The sequence below is a fragment of the Cetorhinus maximus genome, chromosome 5 (assembly GCF_964194155.1).
Source record: "Cetorhinus maximus chromosome 5, sCetMax3.hap1.1, whole genome shotgun sequence".
Lineage (NCBI taxonomy): Eukaryota > Metazoa > Chordata > Chondrichthyes > Lamniformes > Cetorhinidae > Cetorhinus > Cetorhinus maximus.
The window spans coordinates 65661246-65686579 of NC_135883.1; the positions used below are offsets into that span (position 1 = coordinate 65661246).

Here is a 25334-nt window from a genome sequence, read left to right on the forward strand (position 1 = left end):
TTTCCCACCAACTGGGGAGAGTTAAAATTGCATTGCTAGTTATGAGGCACAACTGTAAGGATTGTTTTCTTTTATTCTTATTGAAATAAATTATCCTCTTTATACCTTGATCTCCCCAGCTCATAATTGTAATGTTTCTCGAGAGCAGGTTTTCAAAGGAATAAATAGGATATCAAGAAGTGTGAACAGGCAAGATGACAGCAGTGTGAAGAAAGGAGTTACAACTTCACTCCCCTCACAATTCCTTCCTCAGGCACTGTGTACTCAGATTGGATTCCTGGGGGACATAGCGGTGTACTGGTAATCCAGAGACCTAGGCTATCCCTCTAGGATGTGGGTTCAAATCCCACCATGATAGCTGGTGAAATTTAAATTCAATTAATTAAAACTCTGGAGTTGTTTGCTTATCTCAGTAATAATAACCCTGAACTTATCATCAATTGTTGTAAAAACTCAGCCTGTTTACTATTGTCCTTTAGAGAAGGAAACCTCCAGGCCTACATGTGATTCCAGAGCCACAGCAATGTGGTTGACTCTTAACTGCTCATGAGGACATTTAGAGATGGGCAACAAATACTCGCCTTGCCAGTGATGCCCGAATCCCATGAATTAATATATAAAAAATATCCAACCACCTGAAAACCAACTTGCATCTAAGGCCTGGTTCTTCATCACACCTGAACCGCCCCCATCAGAACCTGTTGACCTGTTATTCTATCTCAGTCTTTCTCCTATCCAGCAACTATAAGACCAATAATGGCAGCCTTTGACACCTTGCAATCTTCCTTCCACACAGCACCTCCATATCCAAAAGCAAAGAGAAAGGATCAAATAAACAGCAAGGAAGAGAAAGAGAAACACACAACAGACAAAGAAGCAGCAATATAGACAATACAAAGACAGAGTAAAGGAGACAACAGCTTGTGTTCATGTAGCGCCTTTAATATAGTTCAATGTCCCAAGACGTCCAGATGGTAATCACTGACTTTCCATAAGCAATGACAGCAGGAGGTCCACGAATGAACTTATTTAAAAACATTAGCCACCTATAAATGGCTGGAGGCCTATGACTTTGAAGACAGAGTCCAGATAATAGCCATTTTTGGCAAGTTGGAAAGCAATGTGTTTGGGGGCTGACAGAAGTAAGGCTGGTGGTGTTTCAGCGGTCGGGAGCAGCACTGATCCTACTATTCCCCTTTCACTTCCATGAACCTCGACAGGAGCTGGCCACAAGGATGAAAATAATCAATATCCTGCAGTTCTCTTTACTGGGTGGTGGAAATGTATATATAAGGGTGGAATTAAAGCAAAAATTGATGTTGCTCCATAGGGATTGCTGGCTAAATGCAAGTTGTATTTTAAACAAGACATGACTGAATGCAAATTCTTATAATGGTTATTATTTATTACCCAGTGTACTCTTCTCAAGATTTAAGCTAAAATGTGTCAATATCTGGCATCTTATTGTCACAAACACCACAAGGTAGGGTTTTAACTGAGGGAGTATCAGTACCAGCTGATCTCTTTGGTATTATTCATCTTCCCTCACTCTTTTGGACACCCACATAAGTGATGATGCTTTATAGCCAGTATGCAGAATCACCTTAATGGAGGCCAAGCCAACTGTAGTTTACATTGTAGTTGTTGTTCAAGGCATATGAACATTATTGTCCATCACTAGTTGCCCTTGAGAAGGTGGTGGAGAGCCTCCTTCTTGAACCATGCGGTGTAGGTATACCCACAATGCTTTTTGGGGGGGTAGAGTTCCAAGTTTTTGACCCAGCGACAGTGAAGGAACAGTGACATAGTTCCAAGTAAGGACGGTGGTAGTTTGGAGAGGAACTTGCAAGTGTTGGCGTTCCGATGTGTCAGCTATCCTTGTTCTTCTGGGTGGTAGAGGTGGCAGGTTTGGAAGGTGCTGTTGATGGAGCCTTGGTGATTGTTGCAGTACATTTTGCATATGGTACACACTGCTGTCGCTGTTGTCGGTGTTAGAGAGACTGAATGTTTACGGTGGTGGATGGGGTACCAGTCAAGGGACTGCTTTGTCCTGGATCATGTTGAGCTTCTTGCATGTGGGAGCTGCACTCATCCAGGCAAAGGAAGAATATTCCATCACACTCCTGACTTGTGCCTTGTAGATGGTGGAGAGGCTTTGGGGAGTCAGGAGATGAGTTATTTGCTCAGAATTCCCAGTCTCTGACCTGCTTTTGTAGCCACAGTATTTATATTGCTGAGAATTAAGATTAAAAGGAGTTAGTATTTTAAAAGAAGAATAAGGAGTAAATTGGTCTCGGCTCCAGCTGAAGAATTAGCACTGCCGCAGGCTCTAAGACTGAATGGCCTACTTCAGTGTTGTAATTCCTAAGATTCTATGAATATACAGGTGCCATTATTTTTTTTCTACAGTTCGAGCCTATTTGCTTTTGGAGTACAGGTGACTTTTACTTTAATAATAAAATTGAAGCAACAATTTGACTCCAGCTCTCCGTCAGACAGAACTTAGCCAAATGTTATCATGTTTTGCATTGCACACTTCAGGCTGCATTGCTGTGATGTTATATCTGGACACTGCTTTCCAGTGGTAGCCATCTTATTGAGACAAAGCCTAATAAGAACATTAGGCCCAAAATACTGTGTGGAAATAAGGTCCTGCCTTTGCAAAGTTGCTCTGTATTGTATTATAATGCAACTCCAGACCTTAGAAATACGTCTATTCTTAAGTTGAGTATTTTCTCCCACTTCACCATAAATGGGCTTTCTGCCACATGGGGGCTAAGAAGTGAAATGCACGAAACGCAATCCCAAGCCGCTGTTCAAAAGCTCATGAGCATTTTGCAGTGGCAAATATCGAAGCATCTAAATGTCCCATGGAGGGGTGGGATGTTTAATTTTCATTAAATTCAGACTCCCACACTGTAATTGGGAATCTGATTTAAGGGGTAGTGCTGATGAGCCACATCTTAAATCAGGTTCCCATTACAGTGTTAGGTGTCCTGGAAATCGGGGGACTTGGTTGTGAACGGGAGGTGGGGGCTGCAGACTTTGTAAACTGAGTGCTTTTTCTAGCACTCATTATTTCTGTTCAAGGAGCTCTTCAGCCCCCCTCACCCCCACCGATATGCTAACCCATCACTGCCTCCGATTGCCGACTTGTCACTGGCCCAATTGTTCTCCTATCATCAGCTCCGATCGCCAACCTCCCCCAACCCCACCTGCCAACCAACCTCCCCTTCACAATCTCGTGCCAATCCGCCCACACCCCCCACCCTGATTATCAGGGACTATCCCCATTGGCCAGGTTGTCCAGGCTGGGAGGTGGACCTACAAACTGTTGATGAAATGAAAACAGAAAGTGCTGGAAAAACTCAGCTGACACGGTTAAATTGGTGGAGGGAGAAACAGAGTTAACGTTTCGAGCCTAATATGATTCTAATATGATGAAGAGCCATACGGACTTGAAACATTAACCCTGTTTCGCTCTCCACAGGTGCTGCCAGGCTTGCTGAGTACTTTTCCAGCATTTTGTGCTTTTGGTTCAGATTTCAGCATCTGCAGCATTTTGCTTTTCTTCAATTGTTTATGAGGCACTGCCGCAGAAACCAGTATCTCCAGCCTCACCAAACCCTCCCACCTCTCACTGAGTATGTGGACTAATGCTTCAGCGTAATGGCCCCTGCATGTTCTCTGCACAGATGAGTGAATATACCAGTAATATACTCCAAACAGCTTTCTCATGTTTTCACCTTCTCCTGTATTACATACAATAGTGGCAGCACATTGGGTCTTGGATAAATTCCATCATGTATTCTGAAAGAGCACATTGTTGCCATAGTGATATAATAACAAAACACTTCCACTGCCAGGGACTAATTTAACTAATTTTCTTTATTTTAAATTTCAAACAGGTCATTGCTATTGTTATGGACATTTTCACTGATGTGGACATATTTAGAGATGTGCTTGAGGCTGCAGCAAGAGGAGTTCCAGTCTACATAGTGCTTGATGACTCTAACTTCAGTCACTTTACCAATATGTGTGAGAAACAAGCGGTTCACCTTCAAAGGCTCATGGTAAGGCTTTTTTGCTTTGGCAGCTCTAGTCCTTCCTCACTTAAAGTGAGTACACATGTTGGCCTGGGTTATGGTTGCAAAGGCGATAATGCAGTTGCAAAGCATGCCCAAGGTAGGTGGTGCAGTGCCAGCTACATAATCTGCACGGTCTGCTGCTCAGCTGTTGCCCCCTCCACAGGCAGTTTACCTGACTCTTGAATCAAATTTTTGGCCACCTGCCTCACCAGTAGCCATCCTCAGGCAAGTCCTGGGGCGCAGAGTTCAGCAGGAGGGGGCAGTCATAAGATTGACAGCGAATCTCAGGGGACCTGTATTTGACTCAGTGACAATGAAGGAATGGCAATAAGTGCCAAAATTAGGATGGTCAATGACTTGGAGGGAAATGTGGAAGGCAACAGTGTTCTTCTAGGTGGAGTAGGTTACAGATTTGTAGATAACAGACATTTCAGGTCTGCCACTCTGGTAGTGGAGGGAAGTGATGTTTAGATTTAGATGGTGAATGAGGTACCAATCAAGAAGGCTTCTTTGCATGGTAGATGCCAAGCTGCTTGATTGTTGTTGCACTTGCATCCACCCAGCCAAGTGGAGAGTATTTCATCATATTCTTGACTTATGATTTGTAGGTGCTGAAGAGGATTTGGGAAGTCAGGAGGTGAGCGGTCAACCACCAGATACCCAATCACTGATCTGTTCTTAGTAGCCATGATATTTATGTGGCTGGCCCAGTAAGTGTCAAGTCAAATGCTAAGTCATTGATGGCTGAGGACTTGGTGTTAGTAATATTGATGAATGTGAATAGAAGGTGGTTATTCACTTTCTTGTTGGAGATGGTTGTTGCCTGGCACTTGTGTGGCACGAATATTACTTGCCACTTGTCAGCCCGAGCTTGGATATTGTCCAGGTCTTGCTGCATTTGGACATGGACTGCTTCAGTACCTGAGCAGTCACGAATGGTGCTGAACATTGTGCAATCATCAGCGAACATCCCCACTTCTGACCTTATGATGCAAGGAAGATTATTAATGAAACAACTGAAGATGGTTAGGCCTAGGACATTACCCTGAGGAACTCCTGCAGTAATGTCCTGGGACTGAGGTGATTGACCTCCAACAACCACAACCATCTTCCTTTATGCTAGGTATGACTCCACCCAGTGGAGAGATTTCCCCTGATTCCAATTGACTTCAGTTTTACTAGAATTCCTTGTTGCTACACTTGGTTAAAATCTACCTTGGTGTTAAGAACAGTCATATCACCTCACCTCTTCAGCTCTTGTTTGGACCAAGGCTGTAGTGAGATCTGGAGCTGAGTGGCTCTGGCCAAACCCCAACTTGAGTGAATGCTCCTTATAGCATTGTCGATGATACCTTCCACCACTTTACTGATGATTAAGTCTAAATTGATGGGGCGGAAGCTAGTCAATTAGATTTGTTTTCTTTTCTGGACTGAACATACATGGGCAATTTTCCACATTGCCAGGTAAATGTCAGGCAGTGTCGTAGCTGACCTGGAACTGTTTGGCTACAGGCATAGCTTGTTCTAGAGCACAAATCTTCAGCACTATTATTGGGGCCCATATAATTCCTTGTGTTTAGTGCACTCTGCTGAACCTTGAAGTCACATGGGCTGAATCGAATTAGCTGAAAACTGACATCCTATGATAGTAGGGACCTCAGCAGTTCTGTCTGAAGATGGTTGCAAATGCTTCATCCTCATCTTGAGTATTCGCACGCTGGATTCTTCCATCATTGAGGATGGGGACCTGTATGGAGCCTCCTCCTCCCATTAGCTTTTTAATTGTTACCATCATTCATCACTGAACATGGCAGGGTTGCAGAGCTTTGACTAGATCTGTTGGTTGTGGGGTCACTTAGTTCCAATTATAACATGCTGGTTTATTGTTTAATATGCCTGTAGTTCTATGTTTCCAGGCATGCCTGATTCTGCTTAAGCATGTCATAGAGGCACAGGTAAAGGGTATAGATTGGGTAATACTATCAGAAAAAAGACTAGCTTCCAGTTGACCCCTTGAGTTTCAGTGTTTCCAAAGCTCTTTTGTTTAAATAAGAAAGTGTTTATTCAATCAGAGTGGAAACACCCTCAAATAACTTTAGCATGGATAAGTCAGCAAATTCTATTCTATACTAAAAATACTTGAGCATCATATTTACAGTATAGAGAACAAAGCTGCTGATAAATATCTTCTCTGAATATTGCAATTCGTAGTTGATTGCTTTACATGTTTGGACAAATTGTAAGGTACATTCAGGCTTGGAAGGCACAATAAGAACAATCTCAGTAATATATTTTATTTCAAACACAACTATCACAAACTATGCCAAAGTGATGAATGTGAAGTGCAGTGAGATATACTCACTGTCCCAAGTATGTATATTTATGGCAGCAAGCCACATTATTTTTTAAAAATTTGACAGCAATATAGAAGATGTTGTAACTGAAAGTGGTTTAATTCCTTGACTATTGAGCTCATCAGGATAATAAACACTGATAGTTTCTTTTCTCCCAGATTTTGTAACAACATGTTTTACGAATTGGCAGGCAGCATGTCAAAGATCAGATTATAAGAACTGCATCCCTCATAGACTCATAGATAGACTCATAGACGTTTACAGTGCAGGTGGAGGCCATTCGGCCCATCATGTCTGCACTGGTCAACAAAGATCTGACTACACTAATCCCATTTTCCAGCTCTTGACCCATAGCCCTGGAGGCTATGGCAACACAAGTGAATATCTAAATACTTCTTAAAAGCTACAAGAGTTTCTGATTCAACCACCCATTCAAGCAATGAGTTCCAGACTCCCACCACCCTCTGGATGAAAGAAACTCTCATCAACTCCCCTCGTAGCCTTCTACCTCTTACCTTAAATCTATGCCCTCTGGTTATTGACCTCTCTACTAATTCAAAAAGTGCCTTCCTATCCACCCTATCTAAGCCCCTCATAATCTTATACACCTCTGTCAGGGCCCCTCTCAACCTCCACTGCTCCAAGGAAAACAATCCCAATCTATCCAATCTTTCTTCATAGCTCAGAACCTCCAGCCCAGGCAGCATCCTGGTAAATCTCCTCTGCACCCTCTCCAGTACAATCACATCCTTCCTAAAATGTGGTGACCAGAACTGCACGCAGTACTCCAGTTGTGGCCTAACCAGCGTTTTATACAGTTACAGCATAACATCCCTGCTCTTGTATTCTCTGCCTCGGCTAATAAAGGCAAGTATCCCATATGCCTTCTTAGCCACCTTATCTACCTGCCCTGCTGCCTTCAGGGATCAGTGGATCTGCACGCCAAGGTCCCTCTGATCTTCAGTACTTTCCAGGGTCCTACCATTCATAGTGTAATCCCCTGCTTTGTTAGCCCTCCCCAAGTGCATTACCTCACACTTTTCTGGGTTGAATTTCATTTGTCACTGCTCTGCCCACCTGACCAGTCCATTGATATCCTCCTGCAGTTTACGGCTGTCTTCCTCACTATTTACCACCCTACCAATTTTCGTGTCATCCGCGAACTTCTTGATCATACCCCCGTTCCTAACTCACACGTTACTTCCCAAGCCCTGTCTCCATTCACAATGACAAATTTGAACATAGTAGTAAATTTCTTGTTATGTTGATCATGGGTAATCCAAGACCTCGGGTGTGGCTTTGAGTGTTTACTGTGGTCCTTCTACAACATAACACAACGTAGCGTGTTCCACTGGTCTGCCCTCTGCCAGAGGCCAAAATTACTAAGAAAAAATTTGCCCTGTGACTAGAATGAAGTAATTTAATAAAAAATGTATTCATTAATGGAACTTGAGTATCACTGGCTAGGCCAGGATTTATTGCTCATCTCTAATTGCCCCTTGAGAAGGTGAGTCACCTCGAACTGCTCCAGCCTGTTGTAGCAGTTTTGACACAACTGAACAATTTTCTAGGCCATTTCAGAGGGCAGTTAAGAGCCAACTTTCTGACTGGAATTGTGGGATCTTCTCCTGTTCAAAAGAAGGGAGTTTGTTTGTGACAGTTTTGTGAAGTATGTAAGATATGAAGTGAGTGGGAGTGAGAGTGAGTATCTGGGGAGGTTGAGAGGTAGGGAAGTGCAGTGCAGTGATTGTGAGAAAGTGAAGAGTAGCAGGGGAAGTGGAGAGTTGTGAGTAGTGAGGCTGGAGGTGGTGATAATCAGTAGAGAGCAAGACAGTAATATTCTTACCGTGGTACAAATGCAGTATACAATGGATGCTGAAAATCTGAAATAAAAGCAGAAAACGCTGTAAATATTCTAAAGCCTGGCAGCATCTTTGAAGAGAGAAATGGACTTAATGTTTCAGGCCTGTGACCTTTCTTACCTTCATAACTCTGTTGAGGTCATTGACCTTCTTCCAGGATTGCAGCCATGCTCTTGGAGCCTAGCTCCATGCATTGACCTGCTCTGCCGCAATTTCCCATGCTAGATGAGTGTATTGACTGGGGGTGGGGTGGTATTCTGCCCTCGGGAAGACCAGAATCTCTCTGCTCCTGTCCACCACATGCATCAGGGTCTCCCAAGAAGCTGGGAGAACCTAGGTGTCCTTTCAGTATTTACTGTGGTTGTTTCTCTTCTTCCAAGTGTTGCCTTCCTTCTGTCTTTTGTAAGTGGCAGCAGAGAGGTACGATATCTGTCCCCACTCCCCTTCCAAACTAGCATGCTGTCAACAAATAGTACTGATTGGGCGGTCATGATCTAACAGCACGAATGTTCTTTGCTTCCTGTGACAACTTAAGCTGACTGGTGCAGTGCCCCCTGTGTCCCCGTCAGCAGTGCAATCATGTTTGTAGGCCAAAATATTGGTAATTTTACTTAGATTTAACAAAAAATACTTTGATCACAAGGAACTTTGTTCCTTCTCCTCCAGATTTGTCATGTCTGTAACTTAGTAGTCGTAACAAAAATTAGCGTGTGGGTTGTACTGATATGCTGCCCTTAATTCCATGAAAGATCAACAGAAACCCTGGAACAAGGTATGATGAGGATTCTCCGGGGTTTCCGCTGAGGTTACGGTGGAAAATTCCCCACAGAAATTCTTACCGCATTAATACCAGAATCTGTCGTGTCTGTGATAGGGTGGAAGGCAGGAGAGATTACATGACAAAGGCCAAAGGGAGTGGTAATGGGACAAGTAAAAAAACAGTACGTATGTCTAGAGGTGTGAGTAGCAGAATCATGAATTACTACCATCTGAAAGCCAAAAAAAGAGGAAAACAAGAGAGTGAAACAAAAACCAGCAAAAGAGAAAGGAAACAAAATAGGGAAGAGGTTACATCCTGAAATGACTGAACTCAATGTTGAGTCCTGAAGGCTGTAAAGTGCCTAATCAAAAGATAAGCTGCTGATCTTCGAGCTTGCATTGAGCTCCATTGGAACACTATAGCAGGTTAAGGGCAGAAAGGTCAGAGTGGGAGCAAAGTGGAGAATTAAAATGACAGGTGGCTGGGAGCTCGGGGTCATGCTTGTGGACAGAATGTCAGTGTTTTGCAAAGCAGTCACCCAAGCTGTGTTTGGCCTCCCCAAAGTAGAGGAGACCACATCCTGAGCAGCAAATACAACATAGTAAATTGAAAGTGCAAGTAAATCGTTGCTTCATCTGGACAGGTTGTTTGGGGCAGTGGATGGTGAGAAGGGTGGAGGTAAAAGGGAAGGTGTTGCATCTCCTGTGCTTGCTGTAGGATGTGGAGGTATTGTTTATGGTGATTAAAAAGTGGACCAGGGTATCAGGGAGGAAATGGTCTCTTCGAAATGCTGAAAGGGGAGGTTAGGGCAAGATGGTTTGGTGGTGGCATCATGCTAGAGGTGGTGGAAATAATGGAGGATGGTCCGCTGAACACGGAGCCTGTTGAGCTGGAAGCGGAGGACAAGATGGACCCTATCAATGTTCTGGGAGGGAGGGTGAAAGCAAAAGTGTGTGAAATGGAATGGACATGGTCAAGGGCTCTGTCAATCATGGTAGAGGGGGGGGATTCTCAGTTGAGGAAAAATGCAGATAGATCAGAAGCACTGGTATGGAAGATTTCATTGTTGGAGCAGATTTTTTAAAAATTCATCCACGGGATCTGGGCTACGCTGGCTGGGCCAGCATTTTTTTTGCCCATCTCTAGTTGCCCTTGAGAAAGTGCCTTCTTGAACTGCTGCAGTTCCTGTGGTGTAGGTACACCCACAGTGCTGTTAGGGAGGGAGTTCCAGGATTTTGACCCAGTGACAGTGAAGGAACGGTGATATATTTCCAAGTCAGGATGGTGAGGGACTTGGAGGGGAACTTCCAGGTGGTGGTGTTCCCATCTATCTGTTGCCCTTGTCCTTCTAGATGGTAGCAATCGTGGGTTTGGAAGGGGCTGTCAAAGGAGCCTTGGTGAATTCCTGAAATGCATCTTGTAAATGGTACACACTGCTGCTACTGTGCGTCAGTGGTGGAGGGAGTGAACGTTTGTAGATGTGGTGCCAATCAAGCGGGCTGCTTTGTCCTGGATGGTGTCAAACTTCTTGAGTGTTGTGGGAGCTGCACTAATCCAGGAAAGTGGGGAGTATTCCATCACACTCCTGACTTGTGCCTTGTAGATGGTGGACAGGCTTTGGGGAGTCAGGAGGTGAGTTACTCACTGCAGGATTCCTAGCGTCTGACCTGCTCTTGTAGCCACAGTATTTATATGGCTGGTCCAGTTCAGTTTCTGATCACTGGTGACACCCAGGATGTTGATAGTGGGGCATTCAGTGATGGTAATGCCATTGAACATCAAGGGATGATGGTTAGAATCTCTCTTGTTGGAGACGGTCATTGCCTGGCACTTGTGTGGCATGAATGTCACTTGCCACTTGTCAGCACAAGCCTGGATATCGTCCAGGTCTTGCTGCATTTGACATGGACTGCTTCAGTATCTGAGGAGTTGCACATGGTGCTGAACATTGTGCAATCATCAGCGAACATCCCCACTTCTGGCCTTATTATGGAAGGAAGGTCATTGATGAAGCAGCTGAAGATGGTTTGGCCAAGGACACTACCCTGAGGAACTCCTGCGGTGATGTCCTGGAGCTGAGATGACAGACCCCCCAGCAACCACAACCACCTTCTTTTGTGCTAAGTATGACTACAACCAGTGGAGAGTTTTCCCCCCGATTCCCATTGACTCCAGTTTTGCTAGGCCTTTTTGATGCCACAGTCGGTCAAATGCTGCCTTGATGTCAAGGGCAGTCACTCTCATCTCACCTCGGGAGTTCAGCTCCTTTGTCCATGTGTGGACAAAGGCTGTAATGAGGTCAGGAACTGAGTGGCCCTGGCAGAACCCAAACTGGGCATCAGTGAGCAGGTTATTGCTAAGCAAGTGCTGCTTGATAGCACTGTTGATGACCCCTTCCATTACTTTACTGATGATGGAGAGTAGACTGATGGGGTGGTAATTGGCCGAGTTGGATTTGTGCTGCTTTTTGTGTACAGGACATATTTTCCACATAGCCGGGTAGATACCAGTGTTGTAGCTGTACTGGAACTGCTTGGCTAGCGGTGCGGCAAGTTCTGGAGCACAAATCTTCAATACTATTGCTAGAATGTTGTCAGGGCCCATAGCCTTTGCAGTATCGCTGAAGACTGAGATCTGTGATGCTCGGGACCTCCGGAGGAGGTGGAGATGGATTATCCACTCAGCACTTCTGGCTGAAGATTGTAGCAAATGCTTCAGCCTTATCTTTGCACTGATGTGCTGGACTCCTCCATCTTTGAGGATGGGGATATTTGTGGAGCCTCCTCCTCCAGTGAGTTGTTTAATTGTCTGCCACCACCCATGCATGTGGCAGGACAGCACAGCTTAGATCTGACCCTTTGGTTGTGGAATTGCTTAGCTCTGTCTATCACTTGCTGCAAATGCTGTTTGGCACACAAGTATTCCTGTGTTTTAGCTTCACCAGGTTGATACCTCAGTTTTAGGTATGCCTGGTGCTGCTCCTGGCATGCCCTCCTGCACTCTCCATTGAACCAGGGTTGATCCCCTAGCTTGATGGCAATGGTAGAGTGGGGGATATGCTGGGCCATGAGGTTACAGATTGTGTTTGAGTACAGTCATGCTGCTGCTGATGGCCCACAGTGTCTCATGGATGCCCAGTTGTGAGTTGCTAGATCTGTTCGAAATGTATCCCATTTAGCACAGTGGTAGTGCCACACATGATGGAGGGTATTCTCAATGTGAAGGCGGGACTTCATCCCCACAATGACTGTGTGATGGTCACTCCTACCGATACTGTCATGGACAGATGCATCTGCAGCAGGCAGGTTGGTGAGGATGATTTTCCCTCTTGTTGGTTCCCTCACCACCTGCTGCAGACCCAGTCTAGCAGCTATGTCATTTAGGACTCGGCCAGCTTGGTCAGTAGTGGTGCTACCGAGCCACCCTTGGTGATGCACATTGAAGTCCCCCACCCAGAGTACATTCTGTGACCTTGCCACCTTCAGTGCTTCCTCCAGGTGGTATTCAACATGGCACCGTTGTACTGATTCATCAACTGAGGGAGGGCAGTACGTGGTAATCAGCAGGAGGTTTCTTTGCGCATGTTTGATCTGATGCCATGAGACTTCATGGGGTCCGGAGTTGATGTTGAGGTCTCCCAGGGCAACTCCCTCCCCACTGTTTGCACTGTGCCGCCACCTCTGCTTGGGCCTGTCCTGCTGGTGGGACAGGACATACCCAGGGATGGTGATGGTGATGTATGAGAGGTATTATTCAGTGAGGATCAGGCTGATGGCTGTCTAGTCTGTGAAACAGCTCTCCCAATTTCAGCACTAGCCCCCAGGTGTTGGTGAGGAGGACTTTGCAGGAGGCTACGATTGCCATTGTCATTTCCAATGCCCAGGTTGATGCCAGGTGGTCCATCCAGTTTCATTCCTTTTTTGTGACTTTAGCGGTTTGTTACAACTGATTGGCTTGCTAGGCCATTTCAGAGTCAACCACATTGCTGTGGATCTGGAGTCATGTATAAACCAGGTAAGGACGACAGAGTTCCTTCCCTAACCAGATGGGTTTTTTACAACAATCGACAAATGGTTCCATGATCATCATTAGATTAGACTTTTAATTTTTATTGAATTCCATCATCTGCCGTGGTGGGATTTGAACCCAGGTCCCAGAACATTACCCTGGGTCTCTGGATTATTAGCCCTGTGACAATACCACTATGCTATCACCTCCTCCTAATGACACAACAGAGCTGAAGAAATGGGAGAATGGAATAGAATTTTAATCAGAAGCAAGGTGTGAGGAAGTGTAGTTGAGGTAGCTGTGAGAGTCAGTGGACTCTTTTGAAAGCAACTTCCAAACCTGTGACCTTTCCCACCTAAAAGGACAAGGACAGCAGATGCATGGGAACACCCCACCTGCAAATTCCCCTCCAAGTCACACATCATCCTGACTTGGGGCTGCATCTTCCGGTCGGGCGGGTGGCCCGACGTCACCCCGCGTCATTTACATTTTCAGGTCAGTGTGCACGGAGCTGAGTCGGCTGTGTACCCGCTGCTCTGTCAACGGCCACTTAAGGCCATTAATAAAGTAATTGAGGTAATCAATGGACCTGCCTGTCCAACCTTAAGGTTGGTGGGCAGGCCGGGAGCCCCGGCGGGAACTAGAAAAAACATGAAACCTCATCCACAGGCGGAATGAGGTTTCATGAGGGATTTTAAATATTTACAAAATGTTAAAATAAAAGAAATTGACATGTCCCAGCTCATGTGACAGTGTCACATGAGGGGACATGTCAGTAATTTCTTTTCACACTTCTAAAAATTTTTGAAACTTCCAGCGATCTCCCGGAGGCGACGCTTTGCCTCAGGGAGATCTGTGCACTCGTGCGAAAGAACGCACTCCTGGCTCGGGGAATCCCCCCCGCCCACACAAGGAGCGCATTGCACTTCTGAGTGGACGTCACGCTGGGCGGGCCTTAATTGGCCCGCCCACGTAAAATGGCGGCACACCCCCAAGTGGGGGCGCAGATCGGGAACCCACTCACTTGCGCCCGCTCCCGCACATGCCCCCCAATGGGGGGATAATTTTGCCTTTGGAAAAATATCATTGTCTCTGAGTAAAAATCCTGAACTCCCTCCCTAACAGCACTGTGAGTGTATTTACACCACATGGACTGCAGCGGTTCAAGAAGGCAGCTCATCACCACCTTCTCAAAGGCATTTAGGAATGAGCAACAAATGCTGGCTCAGTCAGTGGCGCCCACATCCCATGAAAGAATAAAAATGTGAATATTAGAAGTTTTTGCGGAGTTTACTGCCAATGAATATAAGGGAATACCTAAAGATGTTATTTGTATGGACTTACAAAAGGCATTCAATAAGGTTCTGCTAAACAAGTTAATAGAAAAATGGTACTTGTATTCAGCTTGTATGTTGGGAGGTAGGAGATGAAGGGTATTGATAAAGGTTTTTCTTTTGTAACATACTCCTGTGGGTGTTCTGATCTGTTCTGGGTCCTCAACTTTTCACCATGTTTATTTATAACTTGACTGAAGGCATACAGAGTCATGTTATCCATGTTTGCAAGTGACACTAAATTAGGAAGGTCACTAAATACTGCAAATTGGAGCAGGAAGTTGGAAAGGAGCATAAACAGTGGGAAAAATTGTGATGGATGAAGTTCAATAAGGGAAGATATGAGCTCATCCATTTTGGACCCAAGAAAGCTAAATCAGAATAATTTCTAAATGGTGAGGACCTAGGAACTAGAGGGGAGCAAAGAGATTTGGAAGGTTATGTGCACAAATCATTAAAGCCAATAAACAGGTGCAAAAAGCTGTCAAAAGGAATGATTGAATGTTAGTCTTTATTTCAAGGGGGCTACAAACAAAGGGGTGCAAGTTACATTACAGTTATATAAAGCTGCAATTAAACTTCATCTGGACTAGTACTTTCAGTTCCGGGCATGAACTTCAGGAAGGATAGATTGGGCTTAAAGCAGCTGTAGCACAGATTCACTAAGGTTATACTAGTGCTAAAAGGGTTAAATTATGAATTAAGGATTTGGTAAGGCAGACAGAGATAAACTGTTTCCTCTGGTGGGTGAATCCAGACCGAAGGGTCATAGCGTTAAAGCTAGGTCATTCTGGGGGGATGTCAGGAGGCACTTATTCATGCAGAAGGTAGTAAAAACCTGGAACTGTGTCCACCAAAAAGTTGGCAATTGAAAATTTCAAAACCGAGATTGATGGCTTTTTGCTGGGGGCAAGGGTCTTAAAGGTGATGGAGCAAAGCGGCTAGATGGGTCTGCAATACGGAGCAGCTGTGGTCTAATTGAATGGCAGAGCAGATGCAAGGGGCTGAATGGTCTACTGTTTCCATGCAGTACTGCATTCATTTTTGCAGACCACATATTTGAATGGACATATTGGTCTCGGAAGGATGCAGTGTAGATTCATTAGTGAGTTAAATTCTGAAGATAGGTTGCATAAACATGGCTTGTATTCCCTTGAGTGCAGAAGGTCAAGAGGTGATGTGATTGAGGTGTTTGAAATGTTAAAAGGATTTGATTGGGTTGTTGTGGATAAACTTGGACAATTAATCAAGAATAAAAGGCTACAATCTGAAAATCAGAGCTAAATCATTCAGGAGCAAAATCAGGAAGCACTAAAAGTTGGTGGTAATTTGGCATTCTTTCCTCAAAAGGCAGTGGATGCTAGGACAATAGGAGCTTTCAAAGATTGACAATGATAGAGTTTTTTTGTGGTGAGGGTATCAAGGGATATGATACAAAGACTGGAAAGTGGAGTTGAGATGCAGATCAGCCATGATCCAATTGAATGGCAGAGCAGGCTCAAGGAGCAGAAGGCTGATTCCTGTTCTTAATGCTTCAATTTTTAGCTCTATAAATTGCTCTTGGGGGAAAAAGGGAAGTGGTGGGAAAATAATATCTGAGCAACTTGGTTTGGTTGGTTTTGTGGTAATTGCTTTTTTGAAATTGCTAGGTTTGAAAATGAATGTGATTTGAGCGGACAGTTATTCACTGGTGGTTTGCAGAATGGAAGTGGTTTTTGATTACTTTTTATTTAGTCAATGACACATTTGAACTAATGGGTGGGATTAATTTAGATTGAGTTTATTTGTTGCAAACATGACTTGCTGCCTTATAGACAAGCAGTGGTTTTGAGGTTTAAAGATGTGATGTTATCATGCAGAGTAGTCACAATATTTTAATTAAATAGATGCATTATAACTCAACTTGTGCTCTAGGTAGATCTCTATTTGACTGTTTTATGGTAGCAATCATTATAGTGTTTATTATTGAAATCAAAACAACACATAATATGTTACAAAGAGACAATGTGCTTTTTATTCTGCCCAGTGTCATTTCAATAAGTTGACACATGACTGAAAATTTGACTGTATTTCTGGGCTCTTCAAATGTAGAATGTGCATGCTAAGAAATGGAACATATGTCTCACTTTTGAAATCAATTTTCAGTATCAAGGGCTCCTAGGTCAGGAAAAGCACATGTGGCAGGGCACTTAGAGAATCTTAATGCAATCAGGCAGAGTTGATGTGGATTTGTGAAAGGGATATTGTGTTTAACTAACTTATTGGAGTTCTTTGAGGAAGTATCAAGCAACGTGGATAAAGGAGAACCTGTGTATGTGCTGCACTTAGATTTCCAGAAGGCATTTGGCAAGGTGCCACATCAAAGGTTACTACACAAAATACGAGCTCATTGTGTAGGGGGTAACATAATAGCCTGGATAGAGGATTGGTTAGCTAACAGGAAACAATGTAAACATATGTGGGTTATATTTGGGCTGGCAAGATGTGATGTGTGGGGTGCCACAGGGGTCAGTGCTGGGGCCTTAACTATTTACAAGCTATATCAATGACATGGATGAAAGGACTGAGTGCATAGTTACTAAATTTGCTGATGACACCAAGGCAGGTAGGAGAGTAGGTTGTGAAGAGGACATAAGGAGTCTGCAAAGAAATATAGATAGGTTAAGTGAGTAGGCAAAAATTTGACAGATGGAGTATAATGTGGGAAAATGTGAACTTGTCCACTTTGGCAGGAAGAATAGAAAAGCAGCATATTATTTAAATGGAGAGAGAATGCAGAACTCTGAGGCACAGAGGGATCTGGGTGTCTGGGTACATGAAACACATAAGGTTAGTATGCAGGCACAGCAAGTGATTAGGAAGGTAAGTGGAATATAAAAGTAGAGATGTGTTGCTACAGTTGTACAGGGCCTTGGTGAGACCACATGGAGTACTGCATACAGTTTTGGTCTCCTTATTGAATCCAGACCAAAAAAGATATAAATGCACTAGAAGTAGTGCAGAGAAGGTTCACTTGACTGATACCTGGGATGGAGGGGCATGGTTACCTTATGAGGGAAGGTTGGATAAGTTAGGCCTGTATCCATTGGAGTTTAGAAGATGGAGAGGTGATCTTATTGAGACATTTAAGACCTTGAGAGTGCTTGATAGGGTGGATGCTGAAAGGATGTTTCCCCTCGTGGGAAAGGCTAGAACTAGGGGACACAGTTTAAAAATAAGGGGTTTCCCATTTAAGATGGAGATGAGGAGAATATTTTCTGAGGGTCATGAGTCTTTGGAACTCTCTTCCCCGGAGAGCAGTGAAGTCAGGGTCATTGAATATTTTTATGGCAGAGGTAGATAGGTTCTTGACTAACAAGGGAGACAAAGGGTATTGGGGGTAGATGAGAATGTGGAGTTGAGGTCACAACCAGATCAGCCATGACCTTATTGAATGGCACAGCAGCTCGAGGGGCTGAATGGCCTACTCCTGCTCCTAATTCGGATGTTCATAAAGCTTTTTTTCTATTGCGCGGACAACGTGTCATAACCCAATCTCAAAGGAATACGCCCCTCCTGTGGCAAGCACTCTTGTAACCCCCCTTTCTCAGTGTCCTGAGTCACTGAATTTGTTCATCATGGCCCAGTCATTTCATGTAGGCTCTTTAGTCCATCAACTTAGCCTGGGTTCAAACATAAGGCTCACATGTGGCATCTCTAGTCCCACCACCATGACTACCGTTTTGTTACTTGAACCTGCAGCAGATTTTCAGTCTTTTGATTAGATTCTTGGACATTTGCCTAACTATGAAGTATCCAGCACCTTGACTTTCCCCTCATGGCAGATGGTCCAACAACAAATTTAAATACAAGGCAAATTTTATGATCCCACGCTTAAAGGCAGCATGGAGCATAGATTGCAGAATCACAGAGAATGGTTACAGCACTGCAGCAGGCCATTAGGCCCATCAAATTGTGCTGGCTCTCTGAAGGAGCAATTCATCTAATGTCAACCCCGCCACCCCCCACCCCCCCCCCCCCCCCGCCCCCGCCTTCTCCCTGTAGCCCTGCACATTCTCCTCTCAGCCTTCTCTTCTCCAAGAAAAACAGTCCCAACTGAAGTTCCTCATCTCTGGAACAATTCTCGAGAATATTTTCTGCACCCTCTCTAATGCCTTCATATCCTTGCCAAAGTGCGGCGCCCAAAACCGGACCAGGAACGCTTCGGTGGATGCTGAACCAGCGTTCTGTACAATTTTAACATAAATTCCTTAAGCTATTTCCTCTAAAATAATTGAATGCCTTTGAGCCTTTCCAAATTATCGAAATTATTGAATTTATTTCAGAATAAATTGTTCATGTAATTGTTCTTACTTTACTGTTTATTTTTTTACTTCAGAGTGTCAGCACAAGTCAGAAACAGCAGAAAGAGAAAGAGTGAGAGTGACAAAAGAAATTGTATTGTTCTTTCTCCCCTCGTCCTTGGGTTATTGTGGCTGGGCAGGTGACTATCTGAAAGCAGGAAATCAGAAGCAGAAATCTGCAATGAGGAAAGGGGAATGAACTGGCAAACAAGATCTCCAATAAGGCAGTATTAACCCACAGAGAGCAGCTGGCCATTCAGGGCACTGGGCCACTGAATTCACACTGATATGCCTCCATGACACTGAGAGGTACAAATCTCGTGCATGTAAAGCCTGTAATAATACTTACCAATCACGACACAAGGAACCCTGCTCCTCCTCCTCAAAAACTCCTATTCCCAGTTGTTTCCTTCATGCACCTGAAGAGCAAGAGAGTGAAATTCCCTCCAACTTGCCGCACTGAGTATCAACCATGTCCCAAATCCCAGGGACGGAGTGGTTTACATTCCTGGAGCAGGTGCATCACATCTGTAATGGTCAATCAGCAATATGACTGACCCCTGATCATCTCTCAGGAAGGAGAGCAGCACAAGCCACTCCATAGAAGCCTCTTTCTGGGCTGAAGAAAAAAAGTGGTTCCAGGGGATCTTCGGCTCCACATGTGCTAGGATTCAATCTGAAACCAAGGATGCAGAGGGAGATAGAATCAGTGACAAATCTGCAGCGTTTGTGCTGAGGGTCAAAGGTGATGGCGTCAGTCTTCCCAGTGTTTAACTGGAGGAAATTGCGGCTCATGTAAGACTGGATGTCAAACAAGGGGGCTGACAGCACTGAGGCAGTAAAAGGGTTGGTGGGGTAGAGCTGGGGGGACTTTGTATACCCAAGGAAGCTGTTCCCATGCCTTTGGTCAATATTGTCTAGGTGCAGCATGTAGATGAGGAACAGGAAGAGCACCAGCACAGCTCAGCAATGCAGAATGCTGAAAGAGGCAGAGAAGGAAACTGTGGGGCTGCTGGAGAGGGGATTCAAGCCTGGCATAACAGCAGGAGAGGAAACAGAAAATGATGTTGTGGTAGAGATTGGGGGTTGAGCAAGTACCCAAGAGGAGAGAAATGAAAGATAACGTGACTGAATGACAAAAAGTGGAGGAGCCCAAAGAGAAAGGGCAAAGAGAGACAAAGGAAAAAAAAACTGGAAGTAATATAAACCCAGATTCTGAGCAGCTGACAGAACATACAAAGGGGTTCCGGTTACACAGCTATGGGTGGGATTATGAGAGACATGCCCTAGAATCCAAAGTTAAACACTGGTGTTCATTGTGGTGGCATGAAACTATTTCTAGTCAGCTTGAAGCATTGACAAACCAATGCCCAGATTCAGAGACGGTCATGGAGAGGGAATCAATGCAGGAGCTGTTACACAGCTGAATGCATTGTTGGATGCTGCCTAGTGGCCACGGGGGGCCAAGGAGGTGAAACCATATGCACGATGTTATTACTATAACCAGTGATCTCACCACTTCAACTTTTTCCCTTTGAATGTAAATGCCTAATTGTCAAGAGCTTGCCCCTGTCCTCTGCCTGCTGGCTGGCTCAGGGTTCCATTTATACTGTTCTCTCTTTGCTGATCCACAGACATCCTTTCCAGAAATTAAGCAAGTCTTGTGACTAGAAAATGGAAAATTCCAACATTTATTTTTAAATAGCAGCACATGCACAATTTACAGGTAGGGGAGAGGAAGGCATACTAATGAAACCAAAATATGAGGTATAATTATTTGCTTAGAAGAGCAAATAAAACTGTAAAGGAATATCGAAAAGATGGGGAGTGGGATAAATAGTGCTAGATGGAGTTCAATGAGATGATTCATTTTGGCAAAAAAACCAGCAGTAGTTATAATCTGAATGGATGTAGGGTCAGTGCTAAGGATAAGTAAAGAATTGGGGTACAGGTTTACTAGCAATGTCAACATCAATCACAGTTTTGAAATTTTCAATTGACCTCCTGCCCCAATCTCCTCTTGGGAGAGAAAGTTCCAGATTTCCACTACCCTCTTTGTGAAGAACTGCTTCCTGACATGTCTGAGCATTAATTTTAATGTTATCCCCCTCATCTTTGCTCTGGGCTCTTCCACCAGAGGAACTATTTTCTTGCATGGAGGTTAAACACAGATACAGACTGAAACAAAAACAGAATTACCTGGAAAAACTCAGCAGGTCTGGCAGCATCGGTGGAGAAGAAATCAGTTAACGTTTCGAGCCTTCACGGCCCTTCGGCAGAACTTCAGTTCTGCCGAAGGGCCGTGAAGGCTCGAAACGTTAACTGATTTCTTCTCCACCGATGCTGCCAGACCTGCTGAGTTTTTCCAGGTAATTCTGTTTTTGTTTTGGATTTCCAGCATCCGCAGTAGCTTTTAGCTTTTTGTTTTTATCACAGATACAGACTGGCTGGACCAAATGGGCCGATTCTGTGTTGTAACTTTTAACTTCTATGCTTACTGCTGTTGGTGCTCAGGCATTCCAGTACATCGACTGCCAAGATGAATAAAATTACTTCTATTTTGAAAATTCTTACACAATCAGTCTGTGAAGTGACTCACAACAAACATCCCATAATTTGCATAGTTGCTGTTGGCTGCTAGATACCTCACGCAAAGTAAGAGATGTATTTAGAAAAACCAGTGCTGGAAATGCAAATAAGGCACTTTGCCGTCTAATTGGAGTCATCATATTGTTGGAGCAGGTGTTGTGAGAGCGATCTGGTTTGGAATGTTTAATGCACAATGTGTTTCATTGCTGGCACAATGATCAAGATAAAGAATTTGTGAAACTTATCCCAGTTTGGAGCCAGTTGATTGCATCGTGCATTTTTATTGTGACATAATTGAGGTGCTCATTTTCCAAAATCTCAAACAGGGGCAAGTATGCAAGAAATCTTGCCTTTCAAGCCATAAACCTGGGTTCTCATGAAGCCACACTTATTCTGCTTAACCATTGGCTGCCTGCTAGATCCTGTTTGTAAAATGGAATCCCAAAATATTTACGCCAATATCTACACCTATAAAACAGAACTCCTCTTACACATGGAGTGATAGATTCCTCCCTCGTGGATCAACAGTCCCTAACCACTAACGTTATCTATATCACTATCTTACAGCTCATTAATTAATGTGTACAATCGGTTGAACTTTGAATCTAAGCAGAATATAGAGAAGACTTGTCTGCTTTGGATGGCAACCTGCATCCCTACCTGCAATATGGATTCCTTTCATTAAAGAGAAATTAAGACAGCAGAGCATTTCCTGAAGATGCAATTTAGAGAAAGGCAAAGTGCCACAAAGCCACAGATCCTTCATCAAAGCACATCAAATATAGGAGCCATTAATGTAATGATGACAGAACTTTCCCAAGGTGCTGGCACCTGAATAAGCTCACTTTGCTCTGTAATGTGGGATCAGCTGTTTTACATGATTTGATACTAATTTGTGCAGTGACTATAGTAACTGGACCAACAACTCAGAAGTCCTGATTCTATCATGGCCAGTTGCAAAACTGAATTCAACATACTGCCAATTTGCGGGCCAGGATAATGAGGGAATATGCCAGATTGTGTCAGAAATCCAAATAATTGACTAATTTCCTACAGGGATGGGAGTCTAGTCATTTTGCCCTATACATGACTCTAGTTCCACACAATGTGGTCGCAATGACGTAATGTGGTCCAGTATAACAAGGGTTACAAATAACAGAAAAAATAAGACTGGCCTACAGGCAACAATCCAGACATCATATCAATCTTAAAATTATACAAAGTGCACCAGAGAAGGAAGCCATTCTGCCTATCATTCCTGTGTTGGTTCTATGAAAGAGCTATTCAATTAGTTTGATTCCCCTGCTCTTTCCCCATAGTCCTGCAAATTATTTCCCTTTAAATATTTATACAAATTTTCATTTGAAAGTAATTATACGCTGTGCTAAGAAAATTCTCCTTATCTCACTCTGGTTCCTTTGCCTCTACCTTAAATCGGTGTCCTCTGGTTGTAAGTCTTTGAGCCACTGGAAACAGTTTCTCCTTCTTTACTCTCTCAAAACCCTTCATGATGTTCAAAACATCTATTACACCTCCCCTTAACTTGCCCTGCTCTAAGGAGAATAAGCCCTGCTTCGATAGCCTTACCGACATAACTGAAGGCCTGCACCCCTGGTACAATTCTAGTAGATCTCTTCTGCATCCTCTCTAAGGCCTTGACACCCTTCCTGAAGTGTGGTGCTCAGAATGGGAGACAATACTCTGGCTGGGACTTAACCACTGACTTAAAAAGGTTAAGCATAACTTCCTTGCTTTTGTACTCCATACTTCTCTTTATAGAGCTGGTATACTCTATTAACAACCTTCTCAACTTGTTCTGTAACTTTCAATGGTTTGTGTAAATACACCCCTGGGTCGCTCTGTTTATGAAAATTCTCTTGAAAATCATACCATTTTGTGTATATGCCTCCTAATTCTTCTTGCCAAATTAATTACTTCACAGTTTTCTGAGTTATATTTCATCCGCTATATACCTACCCATCTTACTGGCCTGTCTATGTCCTCCTGAAGCCTGCCACTATCCTCACTGTTTACTACATTTCTATGTCATCTGCAAACTTTGAAATGATGCCTTGTACATCCAAAGAGTAACTAACATCTATCAAAAAGAGCAGCAGCCTTAATATTGAGTAGATGGATTTGCTGATAACACCGAGTTAGGTGATATGGTAAGTAGTGGAAAACAAAAACAAAAATACCTGGAAAAACTCAGCAGGTCTGACAGCATCTGCGGAGAGGAATACAGTTAATGTTTCGAGTCCGTATGACTCTTCAACAGAACTAAGGAAAAATAGAAAAGAGGTGAAATAGAAAAATAGTGGAATTGGGAGGCACAAAAATAATTTTAAAAGATTAATGGAATGTTAATTTTTCTCTAAGGGAGGCTGGAATACAAAGAGGTGGATATTATGCTTTAGTTGTATACCACTCTGATTAGACCACTTTTGGAGTACTGCATTCCATTCTGAATCTCAGGGAGAAGGAGGAACTATGCAGATTCACCAGAACAATGCTGGGGTTTAGAGGACTGTTTGCATAGAAAAGGCTTGTATTTGCTTGAGTATAGAAGTTTAAGGGGTGATCCAATTCAGGTGTTTAAGATGATTTGATAGGGAGAAGCTGTTTCCTCTGGCAGGGGGCTGTCCAGAACAGAGAGACGGAACCATCTCTGGGCTGTTCAGGGGTGATGTCAGGAAGCATTTCTTCACACAAAGTGTGGTGGAAATCTGAAACCCTCCCCTGAAAAGCTGTGAAGGCTAGTTCAATTGATAACTGAAAATGATAAATCTTCGTAAGGCAAGGTTATTAAAGGTTATGGAGCCAAGGCGAGCAGATCGTTAAGGTACAAATCAGCTGTGATCTAATTGCATGTTAGAACAGGCTCAAGGGGCTGAATGGCCTACTGCTGTCCTTATGTTCCTATGCCCCATCTCCTTCCAACCAGGACACCTGGCTTAAGGAGAGTGCAGAGGGGGGTATCAGACACAGCACCAGAAATAGCTTAGAAAAAAGTTCAAACCCAGTGATGCTACACCACTGAGCTATCTGCTAAACATTAAAAGCAGCAGGCTATAGATAGAGTTAAGCAGTCACACAAAAAAATGAATCAGGCTAAATCTTTGTAACTTCATTACATCCGGTTGAGAATGATAGCGATCAATCAAACAACTAATAGGAGAGTGATGCTGCATGCGCATCCTCATTCTCAACCATGGTGGATCCCTGTGTGAGAGTGCCAGAGACAAGGCTGAGTCAAGGCAGAAGGTATAAATGCTGAGCCAATGATTGTGTTGATATGTCAAGGTTCCTACCATCATTGATGCCTGCATCGAGCCAATTCAGTTCACTCCACATGATATTGAGAAGTAGCTGAGTTCATTGAACACAACAAAGACTATGTCAGCAGTAGTGCTGAGAACCTGCTTAGCAGAACTAGCCCCTTCGGTTGAGCTGTTCCTGGGCAGCTATGAAATTGGCATAGGTTCAGTTGTATCTCAGTGGGTAGCTCTCACCCCTGAGTCAGAAACTTGTGACTCACACTCCATTCCAGAGACTTGAACACAAAATATAGGCTGACACCGTCCCCCGCACCCCCGTACAGTACTGAGGGAGTGCTGCGTTACTGATAAAATGGTAAACCAAGGCCCTGCTTGCCCTTTCAAGTAAACATAAAAGATCCCAAGGCACTATTTTGAATGGACTAACCTGGTGATTCATGTTGCTGTTCTTGTTGCATACCAGATAGACAGCCCCTTTTCTCCCTGTCACATGTTATTGATGATGCGCGCACACACTCAGACCCAGTTGGGTAGTTCTTTGTGTTATAGTGTGTGAAATGGCAAATAGGGAATTAGGAGCCTGTTTCACACCCTGCCCAACTTGGTTTTCCTTTAAAGTCACCGAGAAAGACAATCAGGCCAGCGGCAAAACACGTTGCCATTTTTCTGTCGGCCATTTTGCGACACCACCCAAGAGAAATTTTACAGTTGGTGTGTC

At 43.9% G+C, this 25334-nt stretch overlaps 1 protein-coding gene across 1 annotated transcript in view; it reads left to right on the plus strand.

Annotated features, from left to right (window-relative positions):
• Nucleotides 1–25334, plus strand: part of fam83b (family with sequence similarity 83 member B) — a 40753-nt gene that overhangs the window by 2687 nt on the left and 12732 nt on the right. Inside the window, exon 3 of the mRNA XM_078541925.1 lies at nucleotides 3909–4073. Coding sequence (XP_078398051.1) covers nucleotides 3909–4073 — 165 coding nt within the window. The remainder of the gene's footprint in view (nucleotides 1–3908; nucleotides 4074–25334) is intronic.